This window comes from Engystomops pustulosus, chromosome 10 (genome assembly GCF_040894005.1).
Source record: "Engystomops pustulosus chromosome 10, aEngPut4.maternal, whole genome shotgun sequence".
Lineage (NCBI taxonomy): Eukaryota > Metazoa > Chordata > Amphibia > Anura > Leptodactylidae > Engystomops > Engystomops pustulosus.
Window position 1 is genome coordinate 28,728,186 of NC_092420.1, and position 17,557 is coordinate 28,745,742.

At 41.1% G+C, this 17,557-nt stretch overlaps 1 protein-coding gene across 18 annotated transcripts in view; it reads right to left on the minus strand.

Moving 5' to 3' along the window:
• Positions 1–17,557, minus strand: part of IQSEC1 (IQ motif and Sec7 domain ArfGEF 1) — a 411,145-nt gene that overhangs the window by 18,028 nt on the left and 375,560 nt on the right. For 16 of the 18 annotated variants that reach the window (XM_072128368.1, XM_072128362.1, XM_072128367.1 and 13 more), the window contains 6 exons: positions 13,926–14,048; positions 10,371–10,537; positions 9,679–9,818; positions 7,833–7,862; positions 6,455–6,580; positions 5,695–5,794 (listed from right to left, as the gene is read on the minus strand). In XM_072128368.1, the coding sequence (XP_071984469.1) occupies positions 5,695–5,794; positions 6,455–6,580; positions 7,833–7,862; positions 9,679–9,818; positions 10,371–10,537; positions 13,926–14,048 (686 nt within the window). The remainder of the gene's footprint in view (positions 1–5,694; positions 5,795–6,454; positions 6,581–7,832; positions 7,863–9,678; positions 9,819–10,370; positions 10,538–13,925; positions 14,049–17,557) is intronic. The other 2 variants (XM_072128363.1, XM_072128365.1) reach the window with 1 other exon arrangement.

Consider the following 17,557-nt stretch of genomic DNA (forward strand, 5'->3'; position numbering starts at 1 on the left):
AGATAACAAGGTGATCGTGGGTTTCTGACTCCTGTGACTCCTCCTGATAATTAGAACTGGGCCCCTACGGATCCACTGAATTCGGATCCTGTTCTCACTAATGGGTGGAACAGCAGGCCAAGCATGCACCCTGTTGCTCCATTCTATTCTATGGGAGTGGCGGGGATAGCTGAAAGCCGTGCCTAGTAATCTCCAGCACTTATAATCTCAGTGAATGGAGCGACAGTGTGCATGCTTGGTTTGCTACTACAACCATTAGTGAGAATGGGATTCCCATTAACCCGATCTGTGAAGGTCCCATTCTCAGAAAGCGTCTCAAAAGTGAGAAAATTACAGCTTGGCTAGTTATCCCCTATCCTTCTTCACTTAGGACAACCCTTTAATTTTTTCTCCTCTTTTCCCCTTTCACTATGGGGGATATGTATTAATATGTCACACAGTAGACCAGTATCTTGTGCTACTCCAGATCTTTGCACCTCCTATAAGTTGGTTTAGTTTAATAATTTTATCATGCAATGACTCAATTTTTTGTCACAAGGCCACACCAATTTTTCATACAAGTCAGCAAAAGTGTATAGAAATTACCTAAAACCCTTAATAAAAGTTGTGCAAGGTTTTAAAGCCTTTTTTTTTTTTTTACTCCAGACGGCTTGATCTACCCCCCACTATAGGACATGCTAAATATTTTGAGCTAACCAACTGATGTGGATTGGGGCAGATTTACCCATGTGTCATAATTTGTGCAAAATAACTAAAATCCACACACATTGCAGATGTTTCCGTACATCTGCTAACTTGTCAGAAGACACGAGTAAAGAACAGTGTTCTTCACTATAGTATGTGAAGAACAATATGTGTGCAGAACACATTGCAGATGTTTAACACGGGTCATTCTCCTTTTTGAAGTTCCACGAATATTCCATTGAATAAAAAAACGAACAAACAGGACTGACTTCCTTATTTCTCAATAAAATGACACATTTTATTGCAGAGCCTTGGTCCCCTTGAAAAATGCTTGAGTCTCCCATTGATTTCAATGGGGTTCGTTATTCGATACGAGCACTCGAGCATCGGGAAAAGTTTGACGAGCACTCGAGCATTTTAGTGCTTGGTCATCTCTAATAACATGCACTATCCATGTTTACACATATTGAACGATAAATTCCTATAAGTGATCCATCCCACTAAAATATCTTCATAGTGACTGAGAATCTCAAGACATAACTTCAGGCTTTCTAAAACTTCTCACACTGCAGGGATCTTAGAATTGTGCAGTGAATACAGCACTTATCAAACAGTGTCCCAGTAATTCTATGAATAAATTGAACCCTGGACCCAGGTGGGGTAAAACAGGGTTATAAAAAGTTTTATAGTATGGGAGATTCAAGTATTAAATAAAAAAGCCATGTCAGGAGAACAGATAGATCCTGTTAAAATAATATTATACCTTACTGATTTCAGACATTGGGCCCCATATTCTATATCTGCTCTCTGTATTATATTCTCTATATTTCTTTTTGGATTACAGCTCTGAAGGCAGAACAAAAATAATCTTCTGCGTGGAAAACATGTCCTTTTATTTTTAGGAATTTTACATCAATGCACACATTAGCACCATTTTATAGCATGATATCAGGTGATGATTATATATTTGGGCACATGTACTAAGGGTCCGTCGCACGCATTTCTGTCGGGTTTCCCGAATATTTCTGAATTGCCCTGAACCGCACAGGGGTTTTTGTCGCACGTTAGTGGATTGTGGCGTCACAAATGGGGGGGTGGCCATTGGACAACCCGACTGATTCGGACAAACCGCGGAATTTAACTTTCAAATTTGTGTCGCAAGACACACACTTACATGCACCATGAAGAAGAAGGTGAACTCCGGCGGACCTGAGCGGGGAAGCGACACATGCAGGAAATTGGACGCACGATCTTAGTGAATCGCGGGAGCTCCGAATCCTCGTCGGACATTCCAGATCGGCATCGTCAATGGGACAGGTAAATAAATGTGCCCCATTATCTTTTGTTTATAAATCTGTCAAATATACCCAAATGGGTAGCAGAAGTCATGTAATGATGGCTGACGGTATAATCTATAACTTCAGAATCTGAAAGGGGGAAAATATTTAATATTCTCCAGGGTAAACCATCAGCAAGATGCAGTATAATCCTCAGTACAGAGTCTGAGTTATGTGTGTTTCGGCACAAGGTCAGGGGTAATATATCACCGCCACTCTTATTACTTTGACGGTTATGAGCATAGACAGGAATATCTATGGGAATCTAAATAAATATTGTGAAGGCAATGATAAATGTCAGCATCATATAATAAAAGCGAGGTGTAGAATGGAGGGCTACTGTTATAAACAATACCATCAGCGCATTCAGAGACGCCAATGCTGCGCCGCTATAACATTTGTGGCCTAATGGACTCCACAAATGCTCTGCACTGCGCTGACCTGCCGGAGCTTTTCTGACTAACGCTGCTAAAGGCTTGTGTAAATTGACATTTACAGGACAATTTACAGCTTTCACACTCGTCTTCTTGAGAATTCATCTCATTTGCTATCATCCGTGCTTTAGACGCCAGATTCCAGAGACCAAATCGTTGCCTAGAAACCACAGGACTATTAACTAAGAGCAGCCACACAATGGCAGATTCTGCCCAAATATTATATAGGATGCCTTTAGTAACTGCACAATTACAGATTGATAATAATTCTTGATGATGATGGGAAAAAGTAGACTTGTTTTTTGTTTACAGCCTCCTCCAAAGCAACCTAGAGGTGGGATTAAAGAGACTGCCTTGGACCCTTTGAAAGTTTTGAGCCCCCACCAGTCTAATTTTTGTCTAATAAATTGAAATGTACTGCTTACCAAGTTTCTTGCGAAAGGAGGTGGGGTCCCTTCTGTCGGCTCTCATTTCAACAGGAAGGGAACTTGTTCATGTACCGAGAGCCGTTACATATGTATGAGGAATTCATGGGTAGAGGCCCTCTATTTACCGTATATACTCGAGTATAAGCCGATCCGAGTACAAGCCGAGACCCCTAATTTTACCACCAAAAATTGGGAAAACCTATTGACTCGTGTATAAGCCGAGGATGGGAAATGCATTGGTCACAGAGCCCCCCAGTATATAGCCAGCCCCCTATAATATACAGCCTGCCCAGCTTGCCCCCAATAGTATACAGCCAGCCCAGCCTGCCCCCAGTAGTATACATTCTGCCCCAGCCTGCCCCCAGTAGTATACAGCCACCCCAGCCTGCCCCCAGTAGTATACAGCCACCCCAGCCTGCCCCCAGTAATATACAGTCTGCCCCCAGTAGTATACAGTCTGCCCCCAGTAGTATACAGTCTGCCCCCAGTAGTATACCGCGTGCCCCCAGTAGTATACAGCCACCCCAGCCTGCCCCCAGTAGTATACAGCCTGCCCCCAGTAGTATACAGCCATCCAGGCTGCCCCCAGTAGTATACAGCCTGCCCCCAGTAGTATACAGCCACCCAGCCTGCCCCCAGTAGTATACAGCCACCCAGCCTGCCCCCAGTAGTATACAGCCACCCAGCCTTCCCCCTGTAGTATACAGCCACCCAGCCTGCCCCCAGTAGTATACAGCGTCCCCCAGTAGTATACAGCCCAGAATAAAAAAAAACTTATATACTCACCCTCCGGTGGCCCCGATGCGCAGCGCTGCTCCACCGATGTCATCGAGGCTCCTCTTCTGGCTTCCCGGCTCCTCTTCTTGCTTCTGCGCCCGTCTTCTGTCTTCTTTAACCATCGTGCTGGGCGCCGCCATTGTTCTCTCCCGGGCGGCGCCTAGAATGGCATCAGCAGCGGCGCGTCATATTAGGTGCCGCCCAGGAGAGAACAATGGCGGCGCCCAGCACGCTGAAGCAAGAAGAGGAGCCGGGAAGCCAGAAGAGGAGCCGCAATGACATCGGGGGTGCAGTGCTGCGCATCGGGGCCACCGGAGGGTGAGTATATAAGTTTATTATTTTTTAAGTCCATTTTTTATTATTTTTTACTCGTATTGACTCGTGTATAAGCCCAGGGGACATTTCTATTTAACTCTACTAGGAATTATTAAAGGGAACCTGTCACCAGGGACATAATTTCCCTGCAGTGCAAATGTGTCTTTCCGTCTTCTCTAAGCATTTGCAATACAATATAATTGTGTGATTTAAATTACTTGGCACCCTGTCAGAATCCTCTGTGTTGTGCCAAGGATTGGCTTTGGTTTGGATGCATTTCAAAAAACACTGTACAGGAGCACAAAGGCGGGGGCTGAGAGCTGATAAAAGAGCAGCACAGACAAGTCACATGTTGTTTTTTGAAATGTATGCAAATCAAAGCCCAACCCCTGGGACTACACAGAGGATTCTTATAACACACAAGTTATAACACACAATTATATTGTAACGCAAATGCTTACAAAAGGCAGAAAGGCAAATGTGCAATACAGCTGTAACAGGCTTCTACAAGCTGTCTTAGTGGTAATGAGGTCCCTGGTGACAGGTTCCCTTTAAACTTTGTGGTAGCCCTGAATCAAAGGCTACCACCCACACCGCCACTTTATGGAACATAGCTCATATGAATACCTTTTCCCAGAAAGCATTAACTCGGGTGGTGTGTCACCTTGACAAAAAAACTAAATTTTATGATATTTATAGTTTAAATAACAAATATGTATAATTATTTAACTTCTAGGGTACTTTAACCGTAGGTTGTCTGATTGATCCAACCATGTACTGCCATACTACAGTATGCCAGTATATGGGGATTTTCCACATCATCTATTATTATATGCAATTCGCACATTGTAATAGATCGGTTACAATCAGACAGGTGTGGAAAAGATTAGTAACCTGCAAACTTTCAGTTACGAAAAATCACAGGTTATAGCGTGGGTGTAGGCGCCGCTGTCCGCATCTCTCTCATGCCCTCTTGGCATGGAGAAGGCGTGAGGAGCAAAAAAATCGCAATGTCTGGCGATTTGCAAGGCGTTATGATTATTTCAGGGCTTGTACGTCACAAAACTGACACACAAGCCTTGATGACTGTCTTCTATCATACTGTGCACTGACCTTACTTACTGTATGATGAGAGTGGTTGTCCTCCCTGGACCCTGCTGTGGAGATGGTCAGTGTAGAGGTGGCAGCTGCTGGGACATCACACAGGGCAGCAGCGATGTGGCCTCTGACTGTGCTGCCATCCTCCCCCCCACCACAACTATCAGGAGCTGTAGAGGAGTCTCCCTGGTTTACGGCCGGGTCACCTCTCCTGCTGTACCCCGTGCTGATACCTGTGCTGACTGGAGACACTAGGCACAGCTCACACATGGGGAGGGGCAGGCCCGGGGGAGGAGGAGTAGGGGGGAGTGCTGGGAGCTCAGTGCAATCTCTCAGCCTCCTGGCTACTGCACCTGGTCATGTAGGATGAAACTTAACTCTCAGGCAGCCGCGTGTCAGTGAAAATGGCTACGCGTGTCAGCAGTGACACGCGTGTCATAGGTTAGCCATCACTGCTCTACACCCAGCCTTGTCTCGTTAAAAGACAAAACTTATGTAGTCTATTGCCCATGATGAGTCTTAATAAAGCAATCTTTCATACATAGATATGCAGACAGACAGAATGTGAGATATTAGACACATCCCATCTATAGCTAAAAAAAGAGACAATGTCAAACTTACACTGATTTTCAAACAACATGACTTGCATTCCATAAAGTGAGAACGACTGGCGGAAGCTGTAGGTCACAGAATTTTTCTTCTTCTGGAAGATTTTCGTTACCTGAAAAGTAATTCATAATTGAACATTTTGTATTTAAAAGAAACTTTGGAGAAACTTCCAGTAACATAAAGTGGACGGAAAATAATTAAAATATCCATTAATCACAAAAAATGACTGCCACCAACTCACTAAAGTTTTTTTCTGAAATGTTGTGACATTTCATGGTAAAACACAGTTCGTGATGATGATGGGACCTGTGGTTAGGGCAGCATGACATTTTGCACAAGGTCCATCTTTCAGATTTTCCATGAGATCTGGGAAGGATCCTTCTTTTTACAGTGTGATGTCTAGTAATTTGGCTGTTCTGTAAATTGCAGGCATCACTTTCCACACAGTCTCCTATTTATCTTCAGCTTTACAAAGCTGCATTTATAATGCCGTCAGCACGGGCGTTTCAGAAGTGTATAGATTAAGGAGAAGACTCATCTCTTTGATCTATTTTTAGTAGAGGATGAAAAAACTAAATTTAAAGTAAAAAAAAAAGTCTAGCAGTTTAGGAACGCTTTAGGCTGTACAAATAATGTGTCACAAGAAGCACTTCTACCCATAGCGAGGAGCCGGCACATCTCCTCCTGAGCCCCCCGGGAATCTGGTTTAATAAATTATCCTGACTAAATGATGTAATTTCCTGTGATAATGTCCATTTAACCCAATACATACCACTAGCAGGTCATTAAACAGAAAGATTTCCCGCTGATGTAGTCCAAGTTTTTGGGGTTTGTTTGGATCAGGGACTTCAAAAAGACGGCAATAACAAACCAGTCTTCGATGTGGTAATGAAAGGACCTGTAGGTTAGACAGAGGTTGTCAGAAGCCAAAGAATGGGATTGATGAAAAAGTGAATGAAAATTTAGATAGTCTTAGGATCCACTTTAACATTGGCCCGCCGTCCAAGTGGGTTCGGATCAGTGAAACAAACTTATCACTAAATCTAATCTGAGCAACCAAAGGGAGAGTATCTGTCTGATATTCTGTCTGATATTGTTACTCTTCCCCTACATAAATACATGTAAACACACAATAAATGGAGCATATAGAAATATTCAGTGGTGTTCGACAGACATAAGGGAAAAATGTAACAAACATAAAAACAGGATTCCCTAACTTTGCTTTTTCAAAAGCAAAAATATTGAAGAATAATATTTAAAACCAATATCTGATTCGTAGGGGTCCAACCACTTCAATTGTACCATATTCAGTCCTGAAGGATCTGCTATTTAAAAGCCACTTTTTAGAACCGGTCACAACAATGACGGCCTACCCTAGCCCGATGCTTTTAAGATAATTTACTTTAAGGACACTCATGTGCCAGAACCTAAATCCCATGGCATCCAAATCTCTTCAGCGTCAGCCCTGACCACTGGGACCATCCACAGTCTTTCATACAACTGCAAATAAATGGTGATGGTCCACAGTCCCTTGTTCAGTCACATTATGTGCCCTCTTAACCTTACATGAGATGTTCCTTCACCCTAAGCTCTGTTCTTTTGCGTATTTTCCAAAATCTATTAATATTTGACACAATCAAAGCCTGTTTTCTAACTTCAAATGCCTACAGTGGGAACCATACACCATACAGAAGCCACATAGAGGATATGTGGAGCTTTATACACTTTACAACTCTATGAACGAACTACAACCTGGGGACACAGGGATCAACTTAAGTTTCTCACCCAAAGATATATTTGTATGGGCAACACCTGCTAGAGGGGAATGGTCTGATCCGGTGAATAATCTGGCACTTACTACGATTCCAATTTTATTTTTATGGTGAACTAGTACAATTGCATAGACCACACTCCATTGGGAACCGCATAGCCATGTCCAGGATTTCAGCAATCAACACGCCCTCCCTCCTAATTAATGCTTTATAAGATGGCGTTCCCACTTGCTATTAAAAATACCAATGGAAAAAAGCCATGTGATTACTGGGGTATACTTCTAAACAAGAGTCAAGCACAAATGTTGACGTTATATGGCTTTCTACTAGATTTAGACTAGATTTTAGGCAAGAAGTGTTAACAAAACGAATACATACACAGCCCAGTCCATGGTGTAGGGATCCGATCTACAGTAAAAAGACACACATAAATTTATTAGTAATAAAAATTAAAATAAATAAAATGAGAAACAAAGAATATACGCAACTGGGCTGTGAAAAACATGCATAATGGAGAATCGGACAAATAACATTTTACACATTTCCTTCTCAAAACCTTTAACAGAAGATGTGAAAAATGAAAAGGAACAGGTCTTAATATATTGCAATGCACTTTACAAGCCCAAAGTTTCATTATGGGATGTGATGAGTCCCGTGGGGTAGATCCTAGATACTAGATACTTGGAGAAGCAAGGCCATTGAAGGATATTTCCAGGGACCTTATAAAATAACCCACATCCTTGGCTATGAGATATTAATACTAAGATCGGTAGAGAGTTAGCTCAATGACGGGGCCTGAGGGATGTGGCTACTGCAGCAATGGTGACATTTCGGAGGGCGCTAATATGAAGGAAGCGATAAAATAAATTATCTTTCATCATCATATGCCTTTAATCTGTCAATGATGTCATTTATTACACAGATCATAAAATCTGGTTCAACTCATAAGAGGAACACAAAGGGAACAAAGTCTATCATAGCATCATAATGGACTCATTTTTCGGGTTATAAATGTGTTGCTGGGAAGCACAATAAAAAAGTATATATAACATGTGCCAGAAGGAAACATAACACATAAAACATAATACATGAGCCACATAAAACATAATACCCTAATAGGGTTACCCATACTAGACTTACCCTGGTAAACTTTCCTCTTTTTCCTGTTGGAGCTGCAGGTCATGTGACCCACTAGCAGCCATTCTTCATTACTATTTGCACACCCCCTCTGTAAACACCAATCTGTTGTCACTTGTTGGAGGGGCATTCAGATGTCCTAGACAAGTAACCAGCTGCGTGACGTGTGCTGTGTCTCAGACGGGCAGCAGAGAAATTTTACCAGGGTAAGGACATGGGTGTCCCTATTAATCCAACTACTTAAAGCAGCTAAAAATGTTTTTTTTTTTTTTTTTTTTTTGGGGGGGGGGGGGGTTAAAAAAAAGTACCTACATGTATGTGCTAGAAAACAAATAGCCTATGATCACCCATTAAACCCCTCCCATCGGCATCACCCTGATGTTCACCAGCCAATTACTGGCCTCTGCAGCAATGTTGCCAATAGACATTTAAGAAGAACCTATCACCTTCACCCTCTCCAAATGAGTGAATCCTTTAATACAATCCCCTCCATTAATTCCAGCACAATTGGTATCTCTTGCTGCAAGAAATCAGTCAAGTTAGTTTCTGCCCTCATTATAAGTCAGTGGGCTGTGGCAGGTAGTCTGCTCTAGCTCAGAGACCGCCCACATGACACTAAATAGCCTAATTAGCATATAAGGGTGATAGCACTTATTGCTTATGAACGATAGGGCTAGAGAATGAATTTGAACTGCACACAAGTCAATCAGGTATCAGCTGTTAAAGGAGGTGATGGGGAAATATTCCCTTAAAGGTCCCTTTCACACATTCAGTTTTTGGTCAGTATTTTGTATCAGTAGTTGTAAAACAAAAAAAAAAAGAAATGGGTCCAAAAAACAAGGAACAGATGCAAATCTCTCCATTACACTTTTTCTATGTTGGTCCGACTTGTGGCTTTGGATCACAAATGCTGATGTAAAATACTGATTTAATACTGACAGTGTGAATGTGGCCTTCAGAAATTTTACTCTAAGCAATTGTCATATAACGGATCAACATCAAGTCTGAGGACCTTAACTCAGCAGCGTGTCCAGATGTAGCTAAGGTTTGTGGTGGCTATATCAACATTTTATTCTCAATAACTTACCGGCTTCTTGCCTACAATAAGTTTCTCAACCTTCTGAACTTGAGATACATGATCTTCATTAGTCTTGAGTTCGCGCTTACGGATGCGCTCATAAATGCCTATCAGCATCTCCCGGGGGATATCCTCACCATCGTCCACACCTGCAGAGAGTGACAGTTCTCATTACAGCAGGGGCAGACATTACGGCTTGTTACTGTGGACGCCTCTGCAAGGTCAAATCCAAGGACAATGATCATACATATCGTTGTTATTCAGGGATGGGCAAGCAGGTCCTGAATTGACAATTAGCCCAGGCACCACAAGAGCGTTCCTCAGGATAGTTGGATCAGCGCGAAAATGAGATTCACACGGAAACTTGTTCTGCATTAATTACCAGCCATTCCAATGTTTAATTACCCAGATGTATATAAAATCCACATTATGCACCAAAGGAGCTTCTTTATTATTACAGAGGTGATTTATCTACCGTGAGAGATATTTTAGGAGATCACTTGATGAATTAAATCTTGTTCTTAAAAAATATTATAACTAATAATGTCATTGACTTTTATGTTTCCTGGTTATGTTTACAATACATATCTCCCTATCCATCTATTATCTATCTCATATCTATCTACTGTATCTGTCACTTGTATCTCTTTATCATTTGTCCAATGACAGTGTAATATACTTTTGGAAATCAAAACTTTTACCTCTTAAATTCTTTACAAAATCTTCCAGCTTCATCTTTCGCTCAGGCTTGACATTGGGGCTATACATGTCAGTGTTGAGGAGAATGATTGCAAATGCCAAGATGAAGATAGTGTCAGGATTCCGGAACTGCCGGACAACACCCGGGTTACAGATGCAATACCTCTGGCTGTAAGAGAAGATCAGATCATCAAACACATTCTGTATAACTTATTGAATGTTCTTGGTTGTCCACTTTCACCAAATAATTGTTTCTGTATTGAAAAGTTATACAATTTTAATACAATTTCTGTATCAATTCCTTTTCCAATGGTTTTTTAGATCTCTGCTTGCTGTACCTTCTATAGCAAGCTTCCAGGTTTACTTCCAATGAATAGAAATCAGTCCCTGGTCCTGTGATGGACACGCGGGTACACGAGTCGTTAGTATCATAGAAAGAAATCAGAGCTGTGTGATATAGCGGCTCATGCACCTGCCTGTCCATGACATAACCATGGACACATTTATATCCACTGGAAGTAAACAAAGAAGCTTTCTATAATAGGACAGCAAAAAAATGAGTAATTGATACAGAAAGTGTATTGGAAAATTGTATAACCTTTCTTTACACAATACATATCAATTATTTGCTGAAAATTGACAACCCCTTTAACAACCACATATACATCTAGTAGTAAATAACAAATACACTTTATATATTGGGAGTAATAAGAAAACAAAACATTCTCCAATAATCTATAATATATAGCCAAAAAGGAAACTTTAGCTATATTCCCTTTAAAGAGGCCCTTTACCACCTCACACACGTGGAGATTAGGATGTCATTCTGTAGTTGCTGCTACACAGATTCAGGGGCACTTTGAATTTTCTTTCTAGCCCCCACGGTTGCTGAGGGATCAGTCCCAGTATCTGACCATTATAATTCTCTTTACTGTCAGAGAGGAGGTGCTGGGAGGGGACATGTGTTATGCTAATCTTCTCTGACAAGTAAAAGATTATCATAACACACACCCCTTCCTCTGCTCAAGCTCCTCCTCTCTGACAGTGGAGAGGATTAAAATGGTCAGATATCTTTACTGATACCTAAGTATCCGTGAGGGGCTAGAAAGAAATTCAAATTGCGCCTGAATCTCTGTAGGACCCCATACACTATGGTATGTGTGTTGTCACATGAGTGAGGTGATAAAGGTGTTCTTTAAATACAGGTGGCAAGTATGTTAATACCTCCCTTGGGACCATACCACCTAAAATTGTACATCTTGCCCGAAGGACGGTATTCCCATGATAGAAAAATTGCCAAACTATCTCTACTTTCACAATTACACTATGGAACTGTGTTCCTATGATACCAGCACTTATAGATTGAGAATCTAGTGAAGATATGACCAGAAATCTCTGCTCAGAATTACTGTACATCATCAGAATCACATCCATGGAGCAGAGCACTAAGACTTTGTCACACTAGGCACATTATGAAACTAGCTCCGTAGACAAATATTCTACAGTAAGCCCCCCCATGAGCCTTAGGGCATTCAAGAGGAAGTAAAACTTATTGAAAACATACAATTTAGGGAAATGATAATTACTGCTCTCAAATCTGGAACGTCTCTTGTGCAGAGTCAGATTTCCAAAATGTGAAAAGTCAGTGAATTTAATAAGTGCGGGCTGGGTATAGAGATTCCATTATTTTAAGCAGCTCTTGTTTGGTAGGGCATTAGGTAAAACAATTATAGTATTTTATAGGAAAGTTCTGAAAGTATGACACTTCTTACAGCTTAATTTCACATTCATGAAGATCCTATAATTAAGGGCAGTGTCCCTACCGCTAAGAACGACATTTGACAATGTTGTATCTGATCCAGACCTACAGCTCCGTCAGACTAACTTGATTGTCCTTCTGCCTCTGCTCCACCTCTTGAACGTCACAGTCCTGCTTGGTGAAGCTGCAGCTTGGGATCCTTAGCGGCATTAGGTAGCATTGGCAAGCGGGGCTTAAAGATGATGCCAGGACAAGTCTTGGATTAATATTGCCATGGGCTGTGGGGTGTATTTTGGGCCTCTTACCTGTCCATTATTTTTAATGGTTTGACATTTACTGCCAGCATTTGGTACCAGAACAAATATTTGGGGAAATGAAGATGGGAAGGGTGGTTTAAGGACCTTCACATGATATTTAAAGGTCCTTGAAGGGTCATTGCTTACAAGTGTATCAATAGCCAGAACATATGTATCAGGATTTCAGAGCTAGAGGGTCTTCTACAGGGAAGCTGCAAAATTGGTGATTGTTTGGGTGGTGGCCATGGGCCCCCTAGAGGTCTTGGGCCTATTTCTGCCACCCAAACTGCCCATATTATGATCCGCTACCGGTCTGGACTTATTTGGAGTAATTCTATAGGTTTATTTTTGTCCTGAGGTACTTACTGGCTACTCTCCTACCTAATCCTTTGGTTTACAGTATCCTAAACGCTCAAAACACTTGGCTACATTTTTGACAATTTTGCTACACTTTTAGCACTATTGCATCTAATCTGTGACTGTTTTGGGCAGCATAATCCTTGTGGGTGTTATGGTTAAAAGTCAAGGAATTGCTTCAACTCTATGTACTACTTTAGACAGCACTCAAATAATTGCAAATTCCACTAGGGTAAATGTAAGAGTTACAGTATCCTTAGGTCAGGGCCCCTCAGTAGCTTTGGGCCTTATTCAAAGTGGTTACTAACTTAGACCGCCTTTTAGGCTGCATTTCCAAAGCCACTGCAACACTAGCAAACAAAGGAAATTGGTGAATTAGTTCAAAGTCCACATCACATTGTCCCCTACCCTAATGAATAATGAGGCCCAATATCCACCATGTAAATTCTATTCCATTCCATTTGTTATCTTTGACCTATAGAATAGATGACATGGATATAATTGGACTACAGATGGTGGGCAATGTGTTATGGGCGTTTGATATCAATGCTTGTAACTGAGCAGCTGTTGGCAGACTAGTTGAGAGGGCATCATACGTTGGTAGAGCATCTGGAAGAACATCCACCGCAAGTTGTCCAAATGTAGTCAAGGAACCGCAGATTGCCCGTCTTGCTGTCATGACTTCACATATGTCCTTATCAGTGTTTTGTGGCTTCCTATTCTGTGTTAAATGCAGCAGACAATTTACTCTCAGGTGACTGTTTACAGGGATCCGTCTGCAGTTCAATGCTCTTCTTCACGCGAGAGCAGAAATCAGCCCATGAAATGTATTCATCATCCCTGACCTTCAGATGTAGGCACTTTATTTCCAGGGACAGCTCATCCCTCCCTAGTGTTTTCACACATGCTGTTTAAATTCCAAGCGACCGAGCCATGACCATCTGACTCTGCTTAAGTCAAACTGCAAGAGCTTAGTGAAGCTTAAATCTTTAACTAACTGTGTGCAGCTCCGAATATTCTGCATTCCTGATGTGTTGTTCCCACCTGACAACCTTGTGTACTGGTCCTTAACATGTCCTAGCCTTATTTATGTATTTTATTACATTATATATGTATATATTATGAAACGGATACCGAATGCTCACCTAAATGCTTCAATGAGTCGCTCCACTTTCTGGGCTTCTCCCTGGACCCGTATATGAGCCTGGAACTTCCTGAGAGCTTCATCTAACTCCATGGCTGAAAAGTCCATCTCATCAACCACACAGCTGGAAGACAGAAGAACACATGCAATGTTAAGCCTCACAGCTAGGAAACACATTTGATATGAAATTACCTGTCTTTTTTTGTATTTTATAAGAACCCAAATTACTTTATAATCCATGCCAGGAGCCATAAACGTGCAATATTTACCACTAAGAATGTGCAGGAATTCTGGGTTACAGCCTCGTAACAGATTTTGTCATTACTTTAGAGACTTCTTCTACATCATCTGACAAGGAAGCGTTCCTCAACTGGAAATTGGTATAGCTTTAAGGGGTTGGCCACTAATAAGAAACTCTGCCAGGTTAAGTATAAGACCCTAACAGGGTCACCCATATTATACTTATCCTGGTAAAGCTCCTCTGTAGTCCAGGGGAACCGTGGGTAACGTGTCACATGGCAGCAGGACTAAGGACTTCCTATAACATCCCGTGTCCTCCTGGCTTTTGGCCAAAGAAAGAGGCCATGCAGTTAAGAACCTCCTACCAAGGACATTCACAACCTCTGAAATAAGAGTAGTTATCATGGAGAGGGCACACAATCAGCAATCATTGCACAGCCTCCTTCATCCATAAGAAGCCAGCAGGACACAGGGTGTCATAAAAAGTCCCAAGTCCTGCTGTAGACAGGTCACATGACCTGCAGCTCCCGTGAACAGCAGACAAATTAGTTAGTATGATATGGATAAAGTGTTTTTTTTTTTAATCAAAACTGTTTGCATTTTTACACACAGATACTCCCATGGGTAAAGTTTCAAATTAGCAGCAAACCCTTTTAAAATGTGCTAATGTGTAGGAAAATTCTGGAGAAAAGTAACTAACAGGTGGTATAAACTTAGAGAAGACAATCAGGTAATGAATCAAATTTAGCAACAGCTGTGAAAATGTTGTCACATTTTTGACAACATTTTCGAGAAAATTGGCATACCTGCCACACTGTGCCATAGGTAGGGCCTGAGAGTTCTTTGTTCCGGCATCAGACATTACACATAGTATTATTTTTCCCAGTGGTATTTCAAGAAATTTAAAGTGAACATACAGCACTAAGAACGAGTGCCTTTGTACTAAACCCAGGTTTTATCACACATTGTATATATGGTATAATCTATTACTAAAGAGGCCTGAAGCTATAAAGTTTTTGACGTGTGCCCTTTTTACATAAAAGAAAAAGATGGGAAATAATTAGAGGACATTGATCTGTTACCCGGTGTTAAGCAGCAATCAATTTCGCTGTGAATTGTTGGTAATACCCGCAATGAACGGTTTCTAATCTTCTCGGAGAAGTAATGTAATCTGTAGTGAAACCATTTAACACCAGCCCACCTCTTAATAATAGGACTTACATAAAACTGCATGGATAAAGACAAGCTGTCAGTTCTCCTGACATGTCTATTTTAGTCAATACCTGTATTACTCATTACCAATCAATTTTAAATAATCTATTCAATTGTTTTTCCTAGAAATGCTAATCCCATGCCTATGCAACCAGGCCTAGGTGCCTAAGGGGGACCAGTAAATGGTAAAGATCAAAAGTGTACTGGAGATACCTCCAGTGATCACCTATGATCTGTGTTGAAAACTTGCAGTAAGTGAATAATCTCCCTGCAGTGCCCCCACTGGAGAAATGAAGTATTACACTCTGTCGCTCCATACATGAAGTACTGCTAGAATCTGTCCTGTCTTCTGTCACATCCAAAAGATTTAAAAAGCAAAAAAACATTAACCAAAGGTATCTACAATGTGCTAAGTATTCTTCTCAAGGTAATGGAAGAAATTTTATACGTGGGGATTTTATATGTAATAGATCATTTATCTAGAAACTATGCAGGACAAAGAGGTGACTATTAGGTTTTTAGAAAATTGTATGAAATAGCAGGCAAAAGGAGAAGGCATGGGGGCTGGTATTATATGAACAAAGGGACACAATTGTGCACATGGGGACAGCTTTGTAAGGGATTGGAGAATTGGTGAGTTTATAAATTATACTCCCAAAGGTTACATGGTAATTGTACTGTTCTTAAGACTCAATGGTTACTGCAGAATGAACCTGTTATAAATTGATGTCTGAAAGAAGCCGAAAGAGTGGTACCAATTGAAAAGCAATTCCTGGCGGCCACCGATGTAGGACTACTTACTGAGGAGAATCACAGATGTTACTGAAAATAAAGTCATACTAGTTACTAGTCACATTCCCTTTATATGTCTTCCCATAGCTCTAAGCAATATACAACATGGAAGAACAATACTGTTCATACTGATCTATCTGGTGCATAGAAATAATACCTAAATTTAAAGGGCCTGTCACAGCATTTGATGCACTAATAAACACACAAACCCTTTATCCAACACCATAGTCCCCAGACCTGACCACCAAAAGAAATATAAACCCCAGACCAAAAAAAAGATAAACACTGCTCTCCTTGAAACAAATGACTTCATACCTACCAGTTTTCCAGTTTTGCCAAAATCTGTATTCCTATTTATGAAAATTCAGTCTACTACAAAAAGAATACAGACCCTTGGTCCGAACACATATCTGTACAAACCCCATACCAGATTTCTTCATTTAGCCTGACTGCAAGTTAGACCTCCTATCAATTCAGACCCGAAAAAATACAATCCTACTTCTCTAAAAGGAGCCTGGGAAATTCCCTGTCTTTTAGAAGTTCCAGGAAAGTATGAATCCCATTTATTTATCATGCGTTGTCTTTTGATGTATTCCGTGCTGTTATGTGTGAGCTTGTATGATGCCTCTGGCAGAAGCAGTGGATGTTGTTTTTATATGTGTGCCCCTGCAACCAGCAATGAGACACTGACAAGTAACGTGCAGCCAGTGGTCCTGGGTGGATGCCAAAAACTCTGGGAAGTCTCACAGATAACATCCATCAGATGGCTCGGATGTTAATGAACACCATAAAGTGAATACTTCGTACTTTGTTCAGCTACATCAATTCTCTGCATGAAGGCTAAGACAAGGCCTTTGACATTGTTTCCGCATTAAGAGCCATTATTCTCCGATTGAGGATAAGCATCCCCAAAATTCCTACTAAATCTACTCAGACTGATTTAGTAGCCTATGAAGGGTTACAGTTATCAAAAAGGGAATATAAGGCAAAGCCAGGGCAAGCATTAAGACTTGCCATGGGCCCTGGGCAACATCAATATTATAGCCACTACAAGTCACTTCCTACATATAGTTCTAGAATCAGTCTGCGGTTTCAGGACCTTTGGAAGACCTTCAAAAGTCCTGAAATGGCTCTTGTGTACATGTTTATTGAAAGCAGGAACATATTTAATAAAAGGATTTAATAGGTGAAGGTCCTTCGCATAAAAAATTTGGTGGGATGATTGGCCATGGCGATTACCATCCAAACCGCCAATATAAGGTCTATTTATTATTATTCTCTGCTATAGACCACCTCTCTATACCCTTTATCAAGACCAGTTTTCTGTTCTGCCATATATTCTGAATGACCCGAATTTAATGCAGTTTTACAATGTTTCTTTTTAAGCTT